This window comes from Chelonia mydas, chromosome 1 (genome assembly GCF_015237465.2).
Source record: "Chelonia mydas isolate rCheMyd1 chromosome 1, rCheMyd1.pri.v2, whole genome shotgun sequence".
Classification (NCBI taxonomy): Eukaryota; Metazoa; Chordata; order Testudines; family Cheloniidae; genus Chelonia; species Chelonia mydas.
Genome location: NC_057849.1, coordinates 249,671,789 through 249,697,418, shown reverse-complemented (window position 1 = coordinate 249,697,418; position 25,630 = coordinate 249,671,789). Strand labels below are relative to the sequence as shown.

The window sequence follows — 25,630 nt, the reverse complement described above, 5'->3', positions numbered from 1 at the left end:
TATCTGTTTTGAGAAGGGGCAACCAGAACTACACGCAATATTCAAGGTGTGGGCATACCATGGATTTATATAGTGGCATTATGATATTTACAGTCTTATTATCTATCGCTTTCGTAAGGGTTCCTAACATTGTTAGCCTTTTTGACAGCCACTGTGCATTGAGCAGATGTTTTCAGAGAATTATCCACAATGACTCCAAGATCTCTTTCTTGATTGGTAACAGCTAATTTAGACCCTATCATTTTGTATGTAGAGTTGTGATTGTACTGATAGAGGAGAGAGCCCAGGGATCCGGCTGCAGATAAAGAGATGTTACAGAGGGCACTGAAAGAGACGCCTGTTGGACTTGTAGCACTGGAAGGAGTTTGCTTTTTATTTCATATACAGACTATGTGAGACTCAACCGGAGGGCTGAGTTGCTGCAGACTCCCTGCTAGGCAGAGAGAAAGCGCTGGCACATGTGCTCTGCCAAGGGGAGGCGCGTGCAAGAGGTGTGTGCAAGAGGTGTGTGCCATTACACCCCCCCCCAAGTGATTTCCCTAACTTCTAAAATGAGCTCTTATTTGTAATCTGTAATTAATAATAAAGTACTTTCACTAATGTTATGCTTATGCTAAGGTTAACATAGTATTTCATTGCCAGCCAGCTGTATTCTACTACTTGCAAGCATGTCAGTAAGTAATATATTTGCATAAGGAGTCATCCTTGGAGTAAATCAATTAATTATTCTTTCATTGGTGGACATCTGCTACATCAGCATAGGATAATTAGATGGACGGCTATCATTTACCTGATGGTCTGTAGCGATAGGATTAAGCAACCAGCGTTTGGCATAGTATGCTGTCTGTTTTTATGAGCTCCCCATTCTTGCCCCTTGTTGAATTTTTATACGTTCTCTATCAACAATAGCTATTACGAGCTGCTTTCACCAAGTTACTGTTATTTGCAAGAGCACATCTGCATGTAAAAACAGGAGTAAGAGGTTGTCCTGTTTCTTATGGGCACGCGTTGTGATTCTACTTACTAGCACTGTTGGTAAAAACCAGGGCATATAAAAGTTTACACACAACAAATGCATGTGCACATTTACAACAATTTGTCTTTGAACCTATTGATGCGCAGCACCTAATTTCTTGGTTTTTAGCACACAGAGGAACTTCTGTAATCTTCTGCATTGCACAGTACCCATCTCTGGGCTTTTATAATAAGATTTGACACACAGTTACCCATGGGGTGGAATATGGCAGCCAGCATGTGCACAGCACGCCGTAGCCAAGTGAGGAGAGGAAAAATTTTGGCTGAGGGCATGGACACAACTCCATCCTCTCACACAAAAGTACCAAGAGATCTTTCAAATATCACAAGCACTTTGTGGGGCAGGGGGGTTTCAGATTCCAAACCCTGCTTTTTAAGATCCCAAACTCATCACACACAGTAAACTACATAGGGTAACCAATGCATCTACCTCAGAAGTATGATGAGCTGAGTTGACATCACTGGGATTTGAACCCGTAGTTCCAAGGCAACTCGGTATTCCTAGAAATGAAGCTTCGATCACTAAGCTATCATCCATCCAGCAACAGGTATGAGTGCCCATGGAGTCACCTTGTGGTGGGTGGGCCAGAGAAGAACAGAAAATTATCAACTCAGATGGAAGTGACTATGGCTGGTCTGGGTTGACATACACTGATCCTATGCAGACAGCCAGATCCAGGGGTGATGATGTAGCACCTCCAGAAAGGGAACACTTGAGGGCTGAGGTAAGCGAGGCTGCATAATCACGGTATGGTCTCAAAGGCATCAGCTTGCTTTCTTTGGGCCATTGAGCAGGATGTGATAAAAAGAACAACAAAAAAAGAAAAGAAATTGCTCATCTCTAACAGTAGTCCAACAAAATGTCAGGACACAAGGCAGTGTGGGGTCCACGTTGGGACCGCTGCATAGCTTCACCAGCTTTGGGCACTCAGCTCAGGCCTCACCAAAACATAACTTCCTAGCAGTCCAGCTCTTTAATGGATGGACTCATCTTTTGAAAACAACAAAAATCACTGAAGGTTTGACCCATGGTTAACTAGACACATGATTCTCAAATGAAAGTTGGGAGATTTAAGGTTAGAAATTGAAGCATGGAAATGTCCAGGACCTGATTCTGCAGCCTCTATGTAGACCAGTGCTTTTCTCTGTAGGTGAGGAATAAAGCATAAATGCCTGATAGCGGGAGGAGATTATATGCAGGCCAAACTCCCTTAGAATTCAGTGTGAATTTTTGCCTACACAAAAGTGCAAGATCATGGGCCCTATCTTGCATTTTCCCCTCAATTAACACTTTGTCCATTTTAGCTATTAATTGCTCACAATTTGGTACTGTTTTCAACGGGGCTGAACAGATCAGTGTCACCCACTGATGTGCTCAAGCCCAGATATGTTGTTGGCTCATTTTGAACTTTCAGTGACTTGAGCTCAATGGGCTGATCCGCAATTAACTGTTATTTTTAGAGCACTGGGGCTGGACAAAGTCATGTAATTACAAGACACTGTGGCATGTGGCATTTTTCTAAGAATATGCTTTGCAAATATTTGTTTACCCATGTTTTTAAAGTCCTGAGGTTTGAAATACAAAGAACAAGCTACAAAGTGAGTTTATGTCACATTCATGCAAGGCTCTTAGTCCTTGTTCAGTTACGCCTACGTTTCCGCCCCCACCCAGACACACTCCTAGTACAGCAACTTACTCCTGGGGGAATTCTGCACCAAAAAATTAAATTCTGCACACAATATTTTAAAATCCTGCATATTTTATTTGTCAAAATAACACCTAATCATGCCAGTTTCAATTATTTTGGTAATTTGTTTCAAAATACCAGTTAGCAACTATATCTGTAATACAGACACACACAAAACATTCCCCCAGGAGTAGAGAGTTAAACCCCTATGACAACTCAGTTCCTGTTTCTCTGCCCTTTTGCCCCCCCCACCACCAGAGCCCAGCTGGTGGGCCAGACACACACACACACACACACACCCTACACCCCAGAGCCCAGCCATGGGGCCCCACAGACAGACACTTGCACTCACTACCTCCCAGAGCCCAACTGTGAGCCCCGCAGCCCAGATACTTGCATCCCCTTATCACCCAGAGCCCAGGGATCCTGAGGGAGAAATAGCCTCATGCTGGGTCCCAGGCTTGTGTGGAGTTTCTTGCACACCATCCCCTTCCTTCAGGACGTGCCAGGAACTGCAGCTACCTGGAACGTTCAGCTCCATTTCCCTCCCCCCGAACAATGTCTTCTATTTATGAGCTGCGCTCTGCTGGGTCCAGCAGCCTCTAGTGGTGACCAGCAGCACAGCAGCCCATTTTGGGGGCAGGGGGAGGGAGAGGAAATTCTGCGCAGAACAATAATTTCTGCACAAATTCGGCATTGCGCAGTGGTGCAGAATTCCCCCAGGAGTACGCAATATCACTAGCCATCTGACGCTGGACCCTCTCCCTCTTTCGTTTGGAGCCATGTGACAGAATGAGTCTTTTCTGTTTTGTCAATTCATCTAAAGTTTGACTATACTGCCTTAATGTGGTACTCGTGAATGTGAAAGTCCTTCACTGAAAACCCCCCAAAAATGAAGTCCTCTGTCCACAGAATACGTACAGCACAGGGAGGGCAAACTTCCCACATATAGCCCTCCTATTATACTTCAAACCTGACACCGAGGGACCATGTGTCGGGGCAAGAAGCCTGTTCCTATCTGTGGGATTGCGCAGTGGGACCAGTACAAGGCTGTGCACCCACTTAAGTAATGCAAGGACTTTGAGCTGGCCCCTCTACTGAGCGGTGAATTTCATTCTATCTATATCCATTCAATCTTTTACTTCTCTTGTGAAGCTATTAACAAAGGATGTCAATTACAGCCCACTACGGTGGCGATCTTTTGTGATGAGGGCACCTATCCACTGAGCACTGGACTGAAACCTCTAAACTCGGTTCGCGTAGGCCACTGGACATCCATTAGACAACAACAAAGTTTGGTCCCCTCTGGAGTTGAACCAGCAAGATAAAGATAAACTATTTTTACAATCATTTATTAAACTGAAAGATTCAACAGAAAACACAGCATGTGCTAGCAACTCCATAAAAGAAGAAAAGAGCAGACCAAATACACTGGTATATGTTTGAATAGCAGATACTATAGGCCAGACCCTCACCTGGTGTAAATCAATGCATCTCCATCGGGCTTTTTAAATACAATCTCTGTGCCAAACATATAACAAGAAAACTTTCTTGAGAATGGCATGATTGTATTAGCTACGGGAATATCACTCTCATGGATTATGATGCTATCTAAACCCAATAGTAAAGTTATCGCTCTTATTACCAGAGGGCTCAATCCTGCTTGCTTCTGTTTCCATTGATGGCAGCATTCGCACCAACTCTGAGAGCAGTACCAGGTACAATATTAGCTAAGAGAGGCTGGAAAATTCTGAAAGCTGCACTTTAGCATTCTGTAGGTGAAGGCAGCAAACTAGCCAATGGGTTTCTCTGATTATTAGAACATGCAGTTGTAATAAAAACATTAGTTGGACAAACTAAATATTTAAAGTTGCATACACTGAAAGAATTACAACCGTATCTAGCCAAAGGCAGACTGCTGCAGGGGCTCTCTCAGTGGTTTAGTCTGGTGTTTGAATTGAGTAGACTCCCTGGAGCTACAAGTACCTATAGCCCTTCATCTCACAAAGGTAGCTAAACTGAATACCAAACAGATTACTGTGGTTTTGTGTACATGTGTGTGTCATTTTCTGGCTGAGCCCTTAACACCTGCAATCCTTTATGATATACCTGGACAGTATTAAACATCCAATGGTATTTTTCATAAGAGAACAAGGTTTGTTCTGCTGTCCTTGGCCAAAACTTTCTATTCCCCCAATTATCATGACTTCTGAGTTGTATGTCAAGTATCAGAGGGGTAGCTGTATTAGTCTGGATCTGTAAAAGTGGCAAAGAGTCCTGTGGCACCTTATAGACTAACAGAAGTATTGGAGCATAAGCTTTCGTGGGTGAATACCCACTTGTGAGTCACTGATCAGCAGAGGACTGGAGAGAAAGGATAAGAGTACGCTCATACTCCCCTGACAACGGTTGGGGGACCTCCTGGGGGATTCTGACCCACAGCTTGAGAACCGCTGCTCCAAACCATGATCTGCCTTCCTATCCTGCTACCTTCTAGGCAGTAGAGAGTATGTTTTTCCTTCTTATGGATACGAATGTAACTGTGACTTAAGGGGAGGGGGGGAGAGAGGGGTGCGTGTGTCAAAGAAATAAAATAAAATATTTCAGTGGAGACCCCCAAATCAGCTTGTTGTTAATATCTCCCCCTTCACCCACTGTCTCTTGCTGTTATCATTTCCCTGAAACATATACATCTGCATGCTAACAGTAAAGGGTCTACTGGAATACTCTCGAACCACGTGCCGCACATAAAATCCAGTCCAAAAAGCCGTGGAATATTCTGCCTTTTTTTACATGCTAAGAACAGAAGAGGCCAAAGTACTGATGGAAATTTTTTGCCTGTGAAAAACGTCATCGGCTTAGTTCAACACTGGCTGCAAGAAATGCTGAACTCATTCAAACGTTGACTTTTCGGGCTCCCTCCACAAGAGAGATTGGGAAGGAATTCTAATGCTTGACAGAATTCTTGATCAAGACGTAGAAAGGAAGAGGGGGAGCTGCCAGCTGGGTTCACGGCTTGCAAAAGGTTAGAAAACCTGTAGTTCACCAAATTTGCAAGGCATCAGATTAACACCCTATGAGGTATTCCTCTGTTCTTTTCATACGGGATGACCTCTGGCAATGGGACCATTAAATGGCAAGAAGATTTCAATTGCTGCACAGCAGACCCCAGACACAATAGACAAAACTTTCTTCTCCCCACTGGCCCTTTTGTAAAAGCTTTTCAAGAGTTTATTATTTTTCCTTTGCAGCATCTTTGTTCTTATGGAGCATGCACTTTCCATTTAGCAACATTGATTGTACATCACTTGTATCAAGCATTATTACAAAAATTGGTAAATTCGTGTTCTCCGCCACATGTAGAATTGAGATTTAATTAGGAAACTAATGTACACGAATAAATACAAGATTATTGGATGCCTGCACTTTACTCCTTTGCATAATAGATATTGTATCTTTAGACTGTTGAGAATACTTTATAAATGTGTTAAAATCACTTGGCACTTATTTCGTGTACTGTATACCGATTCTTTTCGTAATCAACAAGTATTTGAAACATTTACTGCCTTATTAAATCTAATGAGTTAACCTCACTTTCCTTAATAGCTAACTCTCTTTTACAAAATGTATTAACTGGGATATAAATATAAAATAGGCAGCTATTAAACCTTAATAAATACTGTATGCTTAAAAGTCAGCTGCCATTTTCTCGCAATGGCTGCACTTCCTCTCAGTTGCCAACAGGAAGTGCTGTGCTTGAATAAGCCAATTCAGCACGCACATGGGGACTAAGTGAGCAGCAGCAGAAATTGGAGACCTGAAATTGAGATGCTTTTTCGCTCTTGGTGTCACAGTGAGAAGAACTCCAGATATCCTTACTCATATTGAGTAGTCCCTTCCCTCACAAGTAGACTCAATGATTTCAGTGGGACTAATCATGGCATGACGTAGCATTCGGTGTAAAGATATCATGATCTGCCGCGCTGTGAAATATTCAGCTTGTTTGGACTGCATACCTGCAGCCAGCTGTGACTGAAAAGCCATCTGGGCTAGCTGGAAGTCCATCCACATTAGAACTCTAAAACAAAAGTGTCTTACAGCAGTGCCATTGTAACCCACTGTCACCTGATCTACAGAGGACAAAACTCTGCTATAGCTTCTAGCTAGGGGACATAGTCCTTTAGCTCAAGCTGTGCAGGTCCCAGGGTCCACCCCTTCCCCTCCCTGCAAGATGAACACGATTATGCTGTGGGGAAGAAAAACCCAAAACTCTACAAGTAAATACAGGCTGTGTTTGTTGGATGGGCTGCGAAGTTGATACACTCACCTGGATGGGATTGTACAGTTCCTGGAGCGGGCTTCTTGACCCCTTCCGACAACAGATGTCCATTCCAAATGGATTCCTACGTATTACTACAAGGTAAAATGGAAATTAATACAGGTTAGCAAAGGCTGAATTAAAACAAACAGACAAGAAAACAGAATACATATATGGAGGAGAGGGATTTCCAGAAATACCAGGGAATTCCAGAAATGATTCTGTGTTTCTTAAAACATCCATTTCGCCTGCCCTAGCAAAGATCTAAGAGCAGAGTGCAGCTGGAATATTCTGGGCTTGGATCCACGAAAACGGGGTTCATCCCTTTCCCTCCCCATCAAATAAAAGCGTCCGCCAACATTTCTCATACCTGGGTGCCTAAAGTTAGGTTCTTAAAACCATATTTAGGCCCCTAAACTATTAGTCAAATAGAAGAAATAGTGTATGCCTTCACTATTCTACTTTCATTTATATTTATAATACAGGAGCAGAGGGGAAGGGAATGTTTCAATGTATCCAAGTGATCAGACTTTGATTAACCAGCGTTTGAGACACAGATTCTTTGTTCCAAAACCTTCATTCGCACTGGAGAGAAAAAAAGTGCAGTGTGCTGTTCTTTAATTTATTACTTCATTTTTCATTTCCATTAATTATGGTTAACAGTAAAACACATACAAGTCGCCCTGCCTGGTTCACTTAACAGGCGGATCTTAACACAGCAATGCCTTATAGGAAGCAGCAACAGTCATAAAGCTTACAAAAATTATTCACACATCATACAAGATTTGATTCCCAGATGCATACAAACAACCACAAAAAACTTTGCTCCCAAGCAACTGCTAAATGCCAGTGGGGCTTCAGCCACTGAAACCATTAAATCTTTATTTTGCGAGTCCCAATATTATTTAATTGATTTATTTTTCCAATAAAGTCTTTAAACCGAGGCTGAGGAATTAGCACAGCAACGTAGCATCTTAAACACAGGGCTTAACTCCCTGTTTGTCAGTTTCAGTAACAGGACATGCTCATGCTGAGTGGGATTATATACACAACTGTTTATGCGCACCTTGGAAATACCTGTTTGGGATTGGTCTTTCACATCTGAATCAACAATTCGCTTCATAAAATATTTCCTTTACCAAAAACAGAACACACACTTTTTGTAGACATGTCCCTCCCAACTTTGGTAGGCTACTATGGGACTAAAATAAGCAATGTGCCTCCAATTTGGTGTCCCTTTCAATTTTATTGTTGAAAAATATTAACATCAGAAATAAAGAATGACAAAACTGAGCTTATAGAAAGAGTCCTTGGCACTAGAAGAAGAAATCCCCACTGGATTTTAAATTTTAATTGTGTGTGTCCCTGTGACCCTATGAGCCTCCTAATGCCAGAGGCTCACTGGTATCATGTAATGAGTTTCATAGAGTCATAGAATATCAGGGTTGGAAGGGACCTCAGGAGGTCATCTAGTCCAACCCCCTCCTCAAAGCAGGACCGATCCCCAATTAAATCATCCCAGCCAGGGCTTTGACAAGCCTGACCTTAAAAACTTCTAAGGAAGGAGATTCTACCACCTCCCTAGGTAATGCATTCCAGTGTTTCACCACCCTCCTAGTGAAAAAGTTTTTCCTAATATCCAACCTAAATCTCCCCCACTGCAACTTGAGACCATTACTCCTTGTCCTGTCATCTTCTACCACTGAGAATAGTCTAGAACCATCCTCTTTGGAACCACCTCTCAGGTAGTTGAAAGCAGCTATCAAACCCCCCTCATTCTTCTCTTCTGCAGACTAAACATCCCCAGTTCCCTCAGCCTCTCCTCATAAGTCATGTGTTCCAGTCCCCTAATCATTTTTGTTGCCCTCCGCTGGACTCTTTCCAATTTTTCCATATCTTTCTTGTAGTGTGGGGCCCAAAACTGGACACAGTACTCCAGATGAGGCCTCACCAGTGTCGAATAGAGGGGAACGATCACGTCCTTCGATCTGCTGGCTATGCCCCTACTTATATATCCCAAAATGCCATTGGCCTTTTTGGCAACAAGGGCACACTGTTGATTCATATCCAGCTTCTCGCCCACTGTCACCCCTAGGTACTTTTCTGCAGAACTGCTGCCGAGCCATTCGGTCCCTAGTCTATAGCGGTGCATGGGATTCTTCCGTCCTAAGTGCAGGACCCTGCACTTGTCCTTGTTGAACCTCATCAGATTTCTTTTGGCCCAATCCTCCAATTTGTCTAGGGTCCCTCTGTATCCTATCCCTACCCTCCAGCGTATCTACCTCTCCTCCCAGTTTAGTGTCATCTGCAAACTTCCTGAGGGTGCAATCCACACCATCCTCCAGATCATTTATGAAGATATTGAACAAAACCGGATCCAGGACCGACCCTTGGGGCACTCCACTTGATACCGGCTGCCAACTAGACATGGAGCCATTGATCACTACCCGTTGAGCCCAACAATCTAGCCAGCTTTCTATCCACCTTATAGTCCATTCATCCAGCTCATACTTCTTTAACTTGCTGGCAAGAATACTGTGGGAGACCGTGTCAAAAGCTTTGCTAAAGTCAAGGAACAACACGTCCACTGCTTTCCCTTCATCCACAGAGCCAGTTATCTCGTCATAGAAAGCAATTAGATTAGTCAAGCATGACTTGCCCTTGGTGAATTCATGCTGACTGTTCCTGATCACTTTCCTCTCCTCTAAGTGCTTCAGAATTGATTCCTTGAGGACCTGCTCCATGATTTTTCCTGGGACTGAGGTGAGGCTGACTGGCCTGTAGTTCCCAGGATCCTCCTCCTTCCCTTTTTCAAAGATGGGCACTACATTAGCCTTTTTCCAGTCGTCCGGGACTTCCCCCGATCGCTATGAGTTTTCAAAGATAATGGCCAACGGCTCTGCAATCACATCCGCCAACTCCTTTAGCACTCTCAGATGCAACGCATCCGGCCCCATGGACTTGTGCACGTCCAGCTTTTCTAAATAGTCCTGAACCACTTCTTTCTCCACAGAGGGCTGGTCACCTCCTCCCCATGCTGTGCTGCCCAGTGCAGCAGTCTGGGAGCTGACCTTGTTCGTGAAGACAGAGGCAAAAAAAGCATTGAGTACATTAGCTTTTTCCACATCCTCTGTCACGAGGTTGCCTCCCTCATTCAGTATGGGGCCCACACTTTCCTTGGCTTTCTTCTTGTTGTTAACATACCTGAAGAAACCCTTCTTGTTACTCTTAACATCTCTTGCTAGCTGCAACTCCAGGTGTGATTTGACCTTCCTGATTTCACTCCTGCATGCCTGAGCAATATTTTTATACTCATCCCTGGTCATTTGTCCAATCTTCCACTTCTTGTAAGCTTCTTTTTTGTGTTTAAGATCAGCAAGGATTTCACTGTTAAGCCAAGCTGGTCGCCTGCCATATTTACTATTCTTTCTACACATCGGGATCGTTTGTCCCTGTAACCTCAATAAGGATTCTTTAAAATACAGCCAACTCTCCTGGACTCCTTTCCCCCTCATGTTATTCTCCCAGGGGATCTTGCCCATCAGTTCCCTGAGGGAGTCAAAGTCTGCTTTTCTGAAGTCCAGGGTCCGTATTCTGCTGCTTTCCTTTCTTCCTTGTGTCAGGATCCTGAACTCGACCATCTCATGGTCACTGCCTCCCAGGTTCCCATCCACTTTTGCTTCCCCTACTAATTCTTCCCAGTTTGTGAGCAGCAGGTCAAGAAGAGCTCTGCCCCTAGTTGGTTCCTCCAGCACTTGCACCAGGAAATTGTCCCCTACTTTTTCCAAAAACTTCCTGGATTGTCTGTGCACCGCTGTATTGCTCTCCCAGCAGATATCAGGGTGATTGAAGACTCCCATGAGAACCAGGGCCTGCGATCTAGTAACTTCCGTTAGTTGCTGGAAGAAACCTCGTCCACCTCATCCACCTGGTCCGGTGGTCTATAGTAGACTTCCACCACGACATCACTCTTGTTGCTCACACTTCTAAACTTAATCCAGAGACACTCAGGTTTTTCTGCAGTTTCATACTTGAGCTCTGAGCAGTCATACTGCTCTCTTACATACAGTGCAACTCCCCCACCTTTTCTGCCCTGCCTGTCCTTCCTGAACAGCTTATATCCATCCATGACAGTACTCCAGTCATGTGAGTTATTCCACCAAGTCTCTGTTATTCCAATCACATCATAATTCCTTGACTTTGCCAGGACTTCCAGTTCTCCCTGCTTGTTTCCCAGGCTTCGTGCATTTGTGTATAGGCACTTGAGATAACCCGCTGATTGCCCTTCTTTCTCAGTATGAGGCAGGAGCCCTCCCCTCTCACAAGCTCCTGCTTCCTCCCGGTATCCCACTTACCTCAGGGCTTTGGTCTCCTTCCCCCGGTGAACCTAGTTTAAAGCCCTCCTCACTAGGTTAGCCAGCCTGCTTGCGAAGATGCTCTTCCCTCTCTTCGTTAGGTGGAGCCCGTCTCTGCCTAGCACTCCTCCTTCTTGGAGCACCATCCCATGGTCAAAGAATCCAAAGCCTTCTCTCCGACACCACCTGTGTAGCCATTCGTTGACTTCCACGATTCGACGGTCTCTACCCAGGCCTTTTCCTTCCACGGGGAGGATGGACGAGACCACCACTTGCGCCTCAAACTCCTTTATCCTTCTTCCTGGAGCCATGTAGTCTGCAGTGATCCGCTGAAGGTCATTCTTGGCAGTATCATTGGTGCCCACGTGGAGAAGCAGGAAGGGGTAGAGATCCGAGGGCTTGATGAATCTCGGCAGTCTCTCCGTCACATGGCAAATCTTAGCTCCTGGCAAGCAGCAGACTTCTCGGTTTTCCACTGGCCTGACCAGTTCAATATACCCCAATTCATTGATGTTAACATCTGTATCTAATATATAATTGGAAAACTAATAACTCACTGATTATTAACATCATTGTGTGATGTGTGTATGGGGTGTGCATTACGAGTTCTGGATATATGCTGGAATTACGACTAAAGTGTATTTAAACCAGGCATGTCAGGGGGAGTTGGCAATCAGGTCTGCCCTAGATAAAGGAATGTGTTTTGCTTCTCTGACTCAGGCAGAGACAAAGAAAGGTCTATTTACATATCAGGTCAACAAAGCTATCAAGCTAACAAGCATGGGAGGAGACAGTTTGGTGTCTACACTGCAGCAGGGAAGAGAAACTTTATCTAAGCTATAAAGACAGGGGATCTGAACCTCAAGTGATGAGCAACTGAATCAAATGATTGTATACAACATTCCTGTGTTATAAAAGTATAACGAATGTGATATTTTGTATCATTGTGAACTGTATGTATTAACACTGCATAAGGACAGGTTTCAGAGTAGCAGCCGTGTTAGTCTGTATCCGCAAAAAGAAAAGGAGGACTTGTGGCACCTTAGAGACTAACAAATTTATCTGAGCATAAGCTTTCGTGAGCTACAGCTCACTTCAGTGGATTGTGGTGGGGGCAGCTTCACCACACAGGGAGAAGAAGGGGTTAAAAGCAGCACCAGGGAGGCTGCGCAGAACCCATGAATCAGGAAAGGGCTTATTGAGCCCACCAATAGAAGGAAGGTTTTCTGGAGCAACCAATCAGGGCCAGCGAGGGCCATATATAAAGGGCTGAGAGGGTGCTAGGGCTATGGAGGAAGTGGCCCAGGGAAAATAGGCAGCAGGTTGGAGGAGGGCAGTAGGTGGCTGCCAGCTATAGGGTCCCTGGGTCGGGACCCAGAGTAATGGGCGGGCCTAGATCCCCCCTCCCCTTGCACCCGACTTGCCAATGAAGAGAGTGGCCAGTATCCAGACTGCAGTTTGCCCCTGAGGCGAGGGGCTGTACCTTGGACTGCAGTTGGCTGCTGAGGCAAGTGGCGGGACTAAGGACTGCTGGTCCCCTGGAAGCGGGGAGATAACGGCGTGGAGGCACAGCCTGAGGACTGTGCCCAGAAGAGGACACTGCAGTCTGGGGAGTAACGCAGGTCCAAAGAGTGTAGACAGCAGTGACGGCAGGCATGACATCACTAGCTGAAGGTGCACTGGAATGGCCAAGAGCTAATTCCCAGGACAGCCAGACGGAGGCGCTGGGTGGTGAGTTGAACCCTGTTACATGGATACTCATTAATATTATGCTTTACAGTCTTGTCACCAAAGAAAGGGAAAAACAGGTCTCTCCCACACAGGAGAGAAAGCAGCTATCTGTCTGCCTCCAATGAAATTAAGCAAGGTATGACCAAAAACAATAGAAGCCCTATTTACATTCAAATCAGCAAGGGGGTGGGAAGACCACAGGACAGCAGGAGGTCTTCCGGCCTCTTGAAACAAGGCCTGTACCTTGCTAGATTAAGTTTTAGACTTTTTAGATGGTTTCTCTCACCAATCATTCTTCTTCCCAATCACGTCTGACTTTGCCATAGTCCGGACCTTCCACTGGAGTACAAGGTGCTGACCCAGATGAAAGATCTTTGCCTAAGCAGCTCCTCACCTATATGCAGTTCCTAGAGATGTCAGCGCCCACCCCTCCCCCACCCCGCCTTGGCTGAAGGACCCATCTTTCTGAGCCTGCAGGAGCTTTGGTTCCTTGCGTCCGTCTAGTGATGGATACCAAAATGTATGTCTGTCTAATTATATCTGAAAGTCCAATGGCTTTGATTGGGATTGCACCCCTGAAGTGTGACAGTACCCCCGCAGTTTAGGTCTTTGTCCCCCATTTTGTCCCACATTTGGACAGTGGCAAAATGGGAGTTGCTCTTATAGCTACAAATATATTTAAAATGTTTCTTTTTCACAAGAGGTGTACTTATACCAAAAGCACAACAAGAAATTGGAAATATAAACAGGGTTTACCCCAAGTTTAGCTATTATCTCCCAAAGCAATCACCCCATCTATTAAAGGACAAGTCCATCCCTGCTGTAGTTGGCACAACATGATCAAATACACATATCTACTACTGTGTATAACATTATAATTTCCTTGATGCAACATTTCTTATGATGTGTGTCAATCTCTTCAGGCCTATTCTCATTTACACTATGGCCTCTTTACACAGCTCTGGAAGTGCAAAGGGGACTTAAATTGGGTTTAAATTTCTGTTACACCCTTTACAGTCGCAATAGTATAAAGAGGCCTTCGTGTAAATGAAAATAAGGCCCTTAATCTTTATCAGGTGTTTTGTTGATTTACTAGATATCTTTCTATAAACTGCACTAGTTACAGCTGGAAGCTCGGATTAACAAGCAAAAGCCGATTCAGTAGAAACTGATATCTCACAGTGCTCTAATAAAACACCAGATGAAGACAAAAAAACTTGCCAACTGCCATAAAAAAATACTAACCAAAGACAAACATTTTACACTATAGAGTACGTAGCACACGGCTTACTCATGATTTTTATCCCAATGGTCTATTGCACTAACATTGTCCTCCCTTTCATCCTCCTATTAATGAGCCACAAGATAATTTAACAATAAATCCTCAAAACAAATTTCCACTTGCCCCTTCTACACAAAAAGCAGCATTACTTTGTCCTGCATATTACATTAAAGAGAGCACTGTTGAATATCAAGCACCAGGCAAGCTAATGCACTTGTTCATAAGGTTGTAATTTTATCAGTATAACCCCAAATCTGCAAAGAATGTGCTAACTTTAAGCATATATTTAAATCCATCTCTATTCAGCAAAGCCCTTATGCACATGCTGAAATCTCACTGAACTTAATGAGACTTAAGCATGTGCTTTGCTGTTTAGGGGCCTCTAATTACAGATGGGTCCCAACTAAACCTCAGAACCAAAGCTTTGTGGAAATTCAATTCTTCATACACATTTTATAAGCTGGTTCATAAGAACAAGAACTGAAGAATGACCATATTGGGTCAGATCAGTGGTCCATCTAGCCCAGTATCCTGTCTTCTGACAGTGGCTGGTGCCAGATGCTTTACAGCAAAGGTCTCCAAACTTTATGAGACGAGGGCCATATTAGATTTTTGAAGGGGCTTCGTGGGCCGAAGCGACTGTGAAAGAAATTAAATATATGCAAAATCATTAAAAAATTCTACTCTATTGTGTCAGTATTGCATTAAATTCTAAATCAGGCTCCCCTTTTTGGGTCTGCTCTTCTCCCTGTGCCTGCTAATTGTGCCTGTTCTGCTGAAGAAAACGACAAAGGATTGAAAAAAGAAAAGGAGGACTTGTGGCACCTTAGAGACTAACGAATTTATCTGAGCATAAGCTTTCGTGAGCTACAGCTCACTTCACTGGATGCAAGGATTGAAAGTTTGGCTGCACTTTGGTAAGAGAAGCTCCAGGTTCCCATTGTTGGTTGGGATTGCTTGGTTCTATTAGTGCTGTAGTTAAAATTTAACAATTATGAAATTGTTAATTTCCGTCTTCTTTATTCCATTTATTGGAGATGTAATTAAGCATCTGGCTTTTTTTTTTTTTACTCTAAGGCAGGGGTCCGTGCCTGCTCGGCTGCAGCAGCCACTCTCCCCTAAGTTGGCTCCCCTTTTGGGGGGGACACCGGCTCCCAGAGGCACTCACCCTTCTGCACAGCTCAGCTGTGCTGTCGCCCTGTGTGAGCTGCTGCCAGCGGCCCCTCCCCCTGCCTGCTCGGCATGCCTACTCGGCTGTTCGCTTCTCCCCTGTTGGTTGGAGGGCCGGACAAATGGAAGCCCTGGGCCAGATCCAGCCTGTGGGCCATAGTTTGGAGACCCCTGCCTTAGAGCCCTGAACGGAACATGGCTATTATCAAGTGATCCATCCCCTTGTCATCCAGTCCCAGCTTCTGGCAGTCTGAGATTTAGGGACACCAGAGCATGGGATTACATCCATGACCATCTGTCTAATGGCCATTGATGGACAAATCCTTCATGAACTTATCTAATTCTTTTTTGAACCCAGTTTTACTTTTGGACTTCACAACATCCACTGGCAATGAGTTCCACAGGTTGACTATGCATTGTGTGAAGAAGTATTTCCTTATGTTTGTTTTAAACATGCTGCCTATTACTTTCATTGGATAACTCTTGGTTCTTGTGTTATGTGAAGCGGTAAATAACGCTTCCCTATTCACTAGCTCCACACCATTCAATTCCAGGCAAATTGGTTGAAACTATAGTAAAAAACAGAATCATCAGTCACCTAGATGAACACTATTTGTTGGGGAGGAGACAACATGGCTTTTGTAAAGGGAAATCACGCCTCACCAATCTATTAGAAGTGATTGAGGGTATCAACAAGCATCTGGCCAAGGGTGATCCAGATGAGAATGCATACTTGGTTATTCTGAAAGCATTTGACAAAGTCCCACACCAAAGGCTCTTAAGCAAAGTAAGCAGTCATGAGACAAGAGGGAAGGTCCTCTCATGGATGAGTAACTGGTTAAAAGATAGCAAACAAAGGGTAGGAATAAGTGGTCAGTTTTTGCAATGGAAAGAGATAAATAGCAGGGTCCCCCAATGATCTGTACTAGGACAGTGCTATTCAACATAGTCTCTAATGATCCGGAGGTGGCAAAGTTCACTGATGATACAACATTCTCAAGATAGTTAAGTCCAAAGCTGACTCTAAAGAGTTGCAAAGAGATCTCACAAAGCTGGTTGAACAACAGGACTGATGAAATTCAGCATGGGTAAGTGCAAAGTAATGCACATTGGAAAAAATAATTCTAGCATCGCATGTATAATGACAACTTCTAAATTAGCTGTAACCACTCAAGAAAGAGATCTTGGAATCATCGTGGATACTTTTCTGAAAACTTCAGCTCATTGTGCAGCATCAGTCAAAAAAAAAAAAGCAAACAGAATGTCAGGAACCATTAGGAAAGGGATAGACAATAAGACAGAAAATATCATAATGCCACTATACAAATCCATGGTGTGCCCACACCTTAAATACTGTGCCCAGTTCTGGTTGCCCCATCCAAAAAGGATACCATGGAACTGGAAAAGGTTCAGAGAAGGGCAACAAAGATTGATCAAGGATCTGGAATGGCTTCCACATGAGGCAAGATTAAAAAGACTGGGACTGGTCATCTTAGAAGAGAGATGAGTAAGGGGGGATATGACAGAGGCCTACAAAAACATGACTGGTGTGGAAAAAGTGAATAGAGAAGTATTATTTACCCTTTCCCAGAATACTAAAACCAGAGATCACCCAATGAAATTAACAGGCAGCAGGTTTAACCCAAACAAGTAGCAGTTCTTTTTCCATACACAATGCACAATTAACCTGTGAAACTTGCTGCCATGGGGTGTTGTGATGGTCAAAAGTATAACTGGGTTCAAAACGGACCTAGATAAGTTAATGGAGGACAGATCCATCAATGGTTATTAGCCAAGATGGGCAGGGACGCCACCTGTTTGGGGCAACTCTAAACCTTTGACTGCCAGAGGCTGAGAGAGTGGATAACTCCAACTACCCCATTTTGTACACTCCCCCTGAAGCTCTGGTACTGGCCACTGTCAGAGACAGGACACTGTGCTAGATAGACCATTGCTCTGACCACTGTGGCAATTCTTATCTTCTCATAAACAAACCTTATCTCTGAGTTGAAAGAGCACCAGTACAATAATGACCCAAAAATAGTGTCTCCTTACATTATTTCAGACTAGGAGAATTCATTGATAGTTTCTAGGAAAATATATCCAGACATGTTGGTGTTAAAAGCAGCGATTTGATCTCAGATATCTCTCACTGAGCATATATAGATAGATGGATAGATAGTACTCCTCAGTCTACCAGCATGCTCTAGTATCTATGCAGAAAGCATGCAGATATTTAATGTAGCAAGGTTCTGCCAGAATGACTGGGAATTAAAATTTACATCCCTCAAATAAAAACACACTTTGGAAGACCGAGTTAGGGAGAAGATTCAAAGCTTTGATATACCATGGTTCACATGCCAAGCCAGCTGTGGTCCTTGGACTTGCTCCTATAATCCTATAATTAATGCTTTTACCAGCCAGTCTCCTCCTCAAGTTGGAAGGGTGGCAATTTACTTTGCTTCCAAATTACCAGGCCACATGATCAGCTCTCAGCAGAGGGTGCTAAAAGCGCTCCAGGTAGTACCTTTGGTGGGAACCTAACTGTATCGCCTCCAAGATGTATCCAATGTTCAATTAGCTCTGAAACAGCTGAACTCAAGAATGGTTAGATGAACATAGGGAGAAAATTGGCAGATACTTGGGTGAAGTACTACTTTTCTTTGCTTCATGCAATCTTCAGACATTTTGGGAAACTGAAAATTATTCATATTGAAGCATATGAAACTACTTAGACTGTAAGCACTTCATGGGACCCCCTACTGCCCCCAGTACTTTCCACAATACAAATGATGTGGAAATAAAACAAAAAGCCATGTCAACTCCAAATTTCACGCTTATACATTTTAGAAAAGCTAGCGGAATCAGAAATGGCAGGTGGTGCCTTTTCAGAAAGACTACATGGCCTATAGGATGGAAGCCCAGAACTCCTGAGTTCTAATTCTACCTATGCCAGTAATTGGAATGACAAACAAAATGAGAGAGAAAGAAAATCTAGAGATGAAAAGAAAAATGATAAAAGGAAATGGAATAACAAGCATCTTAAAAATAAAATTAAAAGTCCACCTCCTTGTGAAATGTCAGAAAGATGGGTGAAAATAATGATGTGTATTTGTCAAAAGCCTTTTGCAGATCAGGTGATAGAAGGATACCATCGCAAAACAACTGAAAAAGATCATTACTGTTTCTACCATTGCAGTTATAGAAATGAGCAACTGACATTTCAAATAGTGTGCTCCTGCATTCAGAAGCCACTTATGTTGCCCCCATTATATAGTACTGTAAATGTCAAATGTTGGCATTCTCAAGACTTCTGTGGAGTACCAATTCTCACACTACTATCTAGTGACTTTTTTTCTACTGAGTAATGTCTAATTTATATTGTTTGCCCTATTCTAATTACTCCCTGTTTGCAACATAAAGCAAAGCAAATGTGAGGAAGTTATCACTATTTGAGGTTTCTTAAATTAAGTGAATCTCATATTACAAACATTTGAAAACAGTTCAACAAAATATTAATATTTAAATTTTCATTAAATTGGTTCAAAGTACAATGTCAAAATATCCTAAGACAGCATTGCTTAAAACTGATATGCATAATTCATTCACTTATTAAATCTGTATTGAATACAAGTTACTTCATCTTGTGAAGGAAAATTATTAAATCTAGTGTGATTATCTACAAGGGGAAAATGCATCCTCAACACAAGTTTGAATGAACAGCAAATAAGTGATGATTCAGTCTGATCCAAAGCCCATTGCAGACAATGGGAGTCTTTCAGTGGATCTGAAGAGGCTTTGGATCAGGTCCTACTGTCAGTTTTATAGGGAAATAATCAAGGTAGGACAATTTGAAGGATTTCTTTACTGCATTGAACGCTCTACAAATACTGAAAGTTAGCAGCACTTTTTATTTAGTAGCAAGTAAATTCTCTTCCCAGCTATCGTTACTGCCTTAGTCCCTTTTCTTCATGGTCAGCGTTAATGTCATTCTGTGGAACAGTCATTGACAGCTGCTGAAGAGAAGGTAGGTTAGCGTTTTAGCCCTGGAGATCAACTATCTGGATTACTGGATTTCTACCAGTCCAGGGGCTCAACTTGTTGTTCCTAATTTGGGCTTCACTAACCAGGGGCATTAAAATAGTTACGGGAATCAAGAAAGTGACTGAAGTTTTCAGCGGCACAATCTACATTTATTCATCAATTACTACCAGGTTAAACATTTAAAAAAAACCAACACCCAAATTATGCCAGCACTGATGGGTCAGGGAGGAAGGATGCTCTCGTGGTTAAGGCATGGAGCTGGTTTCTATTCCAAGTTCTGCCACAGACTTCCACTGTGACCTTGAACAAGCCAAGGCAAGGTTTTCCAACTTGGATGGCTAAAGCAAGGTACTGAAATCCACATTCACCTACTGTACAGTGCCTTGCACAATGAGGTCCTGGTCCATGATTAGGGCTCCCAGGCTCTATTGTAATATTAATAATAATTTAATACTAATAAGTAGACAGATTCTTAGATGCTGACCACCCACAACTTCCACAAGTCTCAGTCTCTCTCTTGGAAATGGTATTGACAACTCTGCTGTTGGGTTTACATTAATGGTTTTCAATACAGATTCAAGGGCCATCCATTTAGCTTCCCAGTGTGCACAAAGTGATGAGTAGGGTTGCCAGGCACCGGTTTTTGACTGGAATGCCCAGTTGAAAAGCGACACTGGTGGCTGCAGTCAACACAGCTGACCAGGCCATTAAAAGTCCGGTGAGCGGCGCAGCAGGGCTAAGGCAGGCTCCCTGCCTGCCCTGGCTCTGCGCAGCTCACGGAAGCGACTGACATGTCCCTATGGCCCCTAGGCGCAATCAGGGAAGCTCCACGTGCTACCCCCACCCCGAGCGCCACGTCCTCAGCTCCCATTGGCCGGGAACCGCAGCCAATGGGAGCTGTGGGGGTGGCACCTGCATGCAGAGCCGCCTGGCCATGCCTCCACCTAGGGGCCAGACATAGCAGCTGCTTCCGGGAGCAGCGTGGAGCCGGGGCAGGCAGGGAGCTTGCCTTAGCCCCGTTGCGCTGCCAACCAGGAGCTGCCTGAGGTAAGCACCACTCAGCCGGATCCTGCATCCCAAACCCCTGCCCCAGGTCAGAACCCCATCCCACACTCTAATGCCAAGCCCGCACCCCCAGCTGGAGCCCTCACCCCCTCCTGCATCCCAGCCCCCTACCTTAGTCCAGTGAAAGTGAGTGAGGGTGGGGGAGAGCGAGTGATGGAGTGAGAGGGGCTGGAGTGTGGGGGGGGGGGCAGGGCCTCAGAAGGGGCGGGGCGGGAGTGTTTGGTTTTGTGCAGTTAGAAAGTTGGCAACCCTATCGATGGGGCTCAATCCTGCAGTACTCTGCATGCATAAGACCGATGACATTTGAAACTACACAGCTGAAACTCAAAATGTTTGAAAAGAAGTCTCACAGGAACTGAAATTTTCCCAGAAAGTTTGTTAGAGCCTCAAGGGCTGAATATACTGCATGTTAGACAGTTCGGTAGATATCTTCTGTCTCTCAAATTAAAATTGTGCTGAACAAACGTGCCATTAGTAGCTGGCTCTCTGCTGCAGCAAAACACAAGTGTTCCCTAATAATTCACTAAACATGTCAAACTGTTCTGTAAGATTTCAGTCTAGCTGGTTGGTAGCCAACTATAAAGAATTTTCTGAAACTTACCAGTAAGGAAGTCAGGAGCTAACCAATACAAAGACCACCTTCATTTCAAGCTTTGTTACTTTCCCAGGGCCCACTTACAAACACACGATGTTAAGGATTGAACATTTTTAAAGTGTTTATTTTGTAATAGGAATCTCAAGCATTGTGACCGAATGCATTAAGTATTGCTACTGCACATACATCTAATGCTTAAGGTAACATAGCTTTGTATTGTTTTTCCCCCACAATGAATTTGAGCACTTCATAATTCAGCAGCGGTTTGCTAAGATTTATTAATGATAAAATCTTGGGTCTTTGTGATTTGTTACATTTAATCACCGATTTTAGTCAAAACTATTGGTCCTTGGTCTGGAAACTATAGCTGCTGGTATTTATGATTAAATGCCTGTCTAGCCGGTTTTATTTTTTTTTAAGGCAGTACTATAGTTGCTTCTTGGGGCTAGAGAGATGTATTTGTAGAGCAAAGCATTTTTTACTGTATGCATTGCATATAAAAGTGTTATAGGCATACAGTGAGTGTGACGGTGCCCCCGATAAGGTTTTATGGAAACATGCTTATGAATATATATGACATAACTGGAACATGTTCTATGCTACATATGCCAGGCATCCGATGAAGTGAGCTGTAGCTCAGGAAAGCTTATGCTCAAATAAATTGGTTAGTCTCTAAGGTGCCACAAGTCCTCCTTTTCTTTTTGCGAATACAGACTAACACGGCTGCTACTCTGAAACCTGTCATTAGTTAAGGAACAATGCATCTTGAAATGCTCCAATCCACATAAGAAGTCTTTCTGGAGACATTCAAGATACTATGTGGGCAATGGCTTCTGCCTGTAAAAACTGTGAGTCATGCATGGGCATGTGACTTGCCCATGTGACTCCAGAACTCCATCTTGGAGCTGGACTTTGCATAGGAGAGACCCACAAGAGAAAGTCTATTTAAGCCTGTGGGAGACCCCCCATTTTGTCTTCAGCTGGCTAAGGAGATAGCCTCTCCACCCCCAAGGATACCTGAAAGACACTGGAACAAAAGACAATAACTACAGGGGGGGAGTGTGATTGCTGGACCCAGACTAGAAGGAGATTAGTCTGTAAAAGGAAGCTTACTGGAACTGGTGAGGTTTTGTCTGTATTCAGTTTTATTAAACATAGACTTGCAGGTTTTATTTTATTTTTCTTGGTAATTCACTTTGTGCTGTCTTTTACTACTTGGAAACACTTAAATGCTATTTTCTGTATTTAATAAATCACTTTTTACTTATTAATTAACCCAGAGTATGTATTAATACGGGGGGGGGGGGGGCAAACAGCTATGCATATCTCTCTATCTGTGTTATAGAGGGCAAACAACTTATGAGTTTACCCTGTATAAGCTTTATACAGGATAAAATGGATTTATTTAGGGTTTGAACCCCATTGGGAGTTGGGCATCTGAGTGTTAAAGACAGGCACACTTCTGTAAGCTGCTCTCAGTTAAGCCTACAGCTGTTAGGGGACGTGGTTCAGACCTGGGTCTGGGTTTGCAGCAGGCTAGCAGGTGTGGCTCAAACCAGGCAGGGCACTGAAGTCCTAAGCCGACAAGGTAGGAAAGTAGGAGTAGAAGTAGTCTTGGCACATCAGGTGGCAGCTCCCAAGGGGGTTTCTGTGATCCAACCCATCACAGTGAGTTTATACTTTTAATCTGCATTTATATAGAGACAGATTCTGCCATCCTTACTCACAATGAACAGTGATTTACCACCCAAGGAGTAAGGTACTACTCACTGTAAGAATGGGGGGCAAAAATATATCAAAGTACTGCCAACATTATTTATTATTATATGTATTGCAACAGTGCCTAGAGGCCCCAATTAGGGACCAAGCCCCCTTGTGCTAGACACTGTACGTCCATTTAACAAAAGAGACAATCTCAAGAGTTTACTATCTTAGTGTATGACAAACGACAACAAAAATGAAGGAAGAAAAGGGAGTACAAGGTACTAGTGAAATAGTTATATTTGATATAAGTAGCAGGGTCATTAAGTTTGGTTTGCAACCTGTATATGAGAGGGGCATTTATTAACTCCAATTTATAGACTGGGAACTATGGGAAAGAGGTTAAGAGACTTGCCTAAGGTCACTCAGCAAGTAAGTCAAGTAGGCCCTGATTCTCAAAGGTATTTAAGTACCTAGCTGCCATTGAAATCAATAGGAATTAGCTGCCTAAATACCTTTGAGGATCTGAGCCCTATATACCCTATTAGCCTTGAGTGCCAGTTCTGAGCAATTATCACCAATTGCAAACGTTCTGACCACTTTCCAAAGAGCAAAGCATTGTTTAATTGCTTTTCACCCTCACCACTTTTCCAGAAATTAATTTGCATTTTATCCTGTGTTGTTCTAAGATTTGCATGGGGGTAGATTTATTTAGGCACAGAGGGAAAGTTCATTTCTATGGGTCAAATTATGCAGCTTTGCATGTGGTATAAATTAACACAGCATTTGTTGCTAAATGAACAATGACTCCTGAGTAAGTTTTCCAGTAATTTTTGACCACACACACACATACACAATGTTCAGATAGAAGAAGAGAGGGACCTAAAACAGTGCAACATTCAGGCTTTATTCCTTCCTCCACACATACAATCCTCTCTTATTAGTCAGTCCTGAAAGTAGAGTTCTCTGAGTTCCTAATGGTTACCCTGTACATAAGCATACTATCATCCTATAAAGCCCCCTATTGGGAAGCTATATATATTATAGGTAGGGATGGTAACACTATTAAGGTTGTCTAATACATCCTGTTGTAAGACCTGTTTGCAGTTGCTCTTTATTTTGCCAAACTTAAATTGTTCAAGCTGAAGATTTTCCATGCCATGTGTCTGCCTTATGCTGATTTAATTAAATTAATTTATTTATTTGGAGGGGGGAAGTTTGAGCTAAAATGGTTTAGCCATTTTCAAGAATGAGCTTAGGGGAAAAAATGTTTTGCCCATATTAAAAAAAAAAAAACAAAAAAAAATTCAGCTGTATTGTTCAGAAGCCCTAACGTCCCCATTCTGTGGAGCAGGGATTTGAAACTCTGCAGGGGGAGTGCTCTGGTGTCAAGAATGCGTCTTTTGCTGTCATCATAAAGAAACGGCCAAATTAGGACAAGTTACAGGCCTCAAAAGGTCTCAATTTGCACACAATTAGTAGAGACTTGTTTGAAAGTTTGGCAGCTAAATTCTCCAGAGATTCTGTCTGCACTGAGCATGCTCCATATCCTCACTGCTCCTATGAGCCACCTGGACTGCACAGGCAGCATCGCCATAGAGCAAACAAGCATGCTCCAGCCCAAGATTTGAAGGGCAGAGCAGTTCTTTCCCTGTAATTGCTCCTCCTGGCCACCAGCGAACTACAAAGAGAGAGATTGTCAGAGCTCTCCAGGCTGGCACCCCGGCCGTGTGGAAGGGGAAGGAGGAAACAGCCTCACTTAAATGCTAAGGGGTCAGCAATGGGGGTAGGAGTGGGAAAACAGGTAGAGAGGACGCCTGGAGCCAAGTGATAGGTGGTGGATAGAAGTGGAAGGGGAGTGCACCAGCTTGGAGGGAGAGGGATGGATACAAGCAGAGTGGGAAGGATGTAGGAGCTGAAGTGGAGGAATGGAAGGAGCAGAGGAAGGGGTAGGAGGTGGATAGAAATAGAGGACATGGGTAGGGAGCAGAATGGGACAGACACAGACTAGGGTAGTGGCTCTCAAACTGTGGGTCGGGACAAAAAAACCCTTTTTAAAGGGGTTGCCAAGGCTGGTGTTAGACTTGCTGGGGTCCAGGGCTGAAGCCCCCCAAGCTCCACCACCCAGGGCTGAAGCCTGAGCATGAGCCCCATCACCCAAAGCTGAAGCCCAAGCCCTTGAGCTTCAGCCCTGGGTTGCGGGGCTCAGGATACAGGCCCCCCGCCTGGGGCTGAAGACCTTGGGCTTTGGCTTTGGGCCCCCCACTCCTGGGGTCATGTAGCAATATTTTTGTCAGAAGGGGGTCATGGTGGAATAAAATGTGAGAACTCCTGGACTAGGGCATAGGAACAGAAGGGTCTATACCACAGAGCAGACACATCCTATCTTAATTTGGACATTTACTAACTACTGAGTGCTTGACTTGGCCACAATGTTCTTCTAATGTAGTTTTTTGGATGTAACCTATATTAGAGCAGGTCACAAGTTTTCCCTTGTAAACACCAATTCATTGAAATCAACAGGTTCTGTGGGAACATGTCGACTTCATTTAAACTTTCAGAAACAGAAAACTGCCTGCTTTCCTGTCCACTCAACCACTAACCTCCCCAACTCCTGTGGAAGCTGCATCCTTGGGTCATAAGGCA

The 25,630-nt window shown here is 43.7% G+C and overlaps 1 protein-coding gene across 8 annotated transcripts in view; it reads right to left on the bottom strand.

Annotated features, from left to right (window-relative positions):
• CHST11 (carbohydrate sulfotransferase 11) overlaps positions 1 to 25,630 on the bottom strand; it is a 261,448-nt gene that overhangs the window by 118,986 nt on the left and 116,832 nt on the right. For all 8 annotated transcript variants that reach the window (XM_043542061.1, XM_043542068.1, XM_043542042.1 and 5 more), the window contains one exon: positions 7,051 to 7,136. In XM_043542061.1, the coding sequence (XP_043397996.1) occupies positions 7,051 to 7,136 (86 nt within the window). The remainder of the gene's footprint in view (positions 1 to 7,050; positions 7,137 to 25,630) is intronic.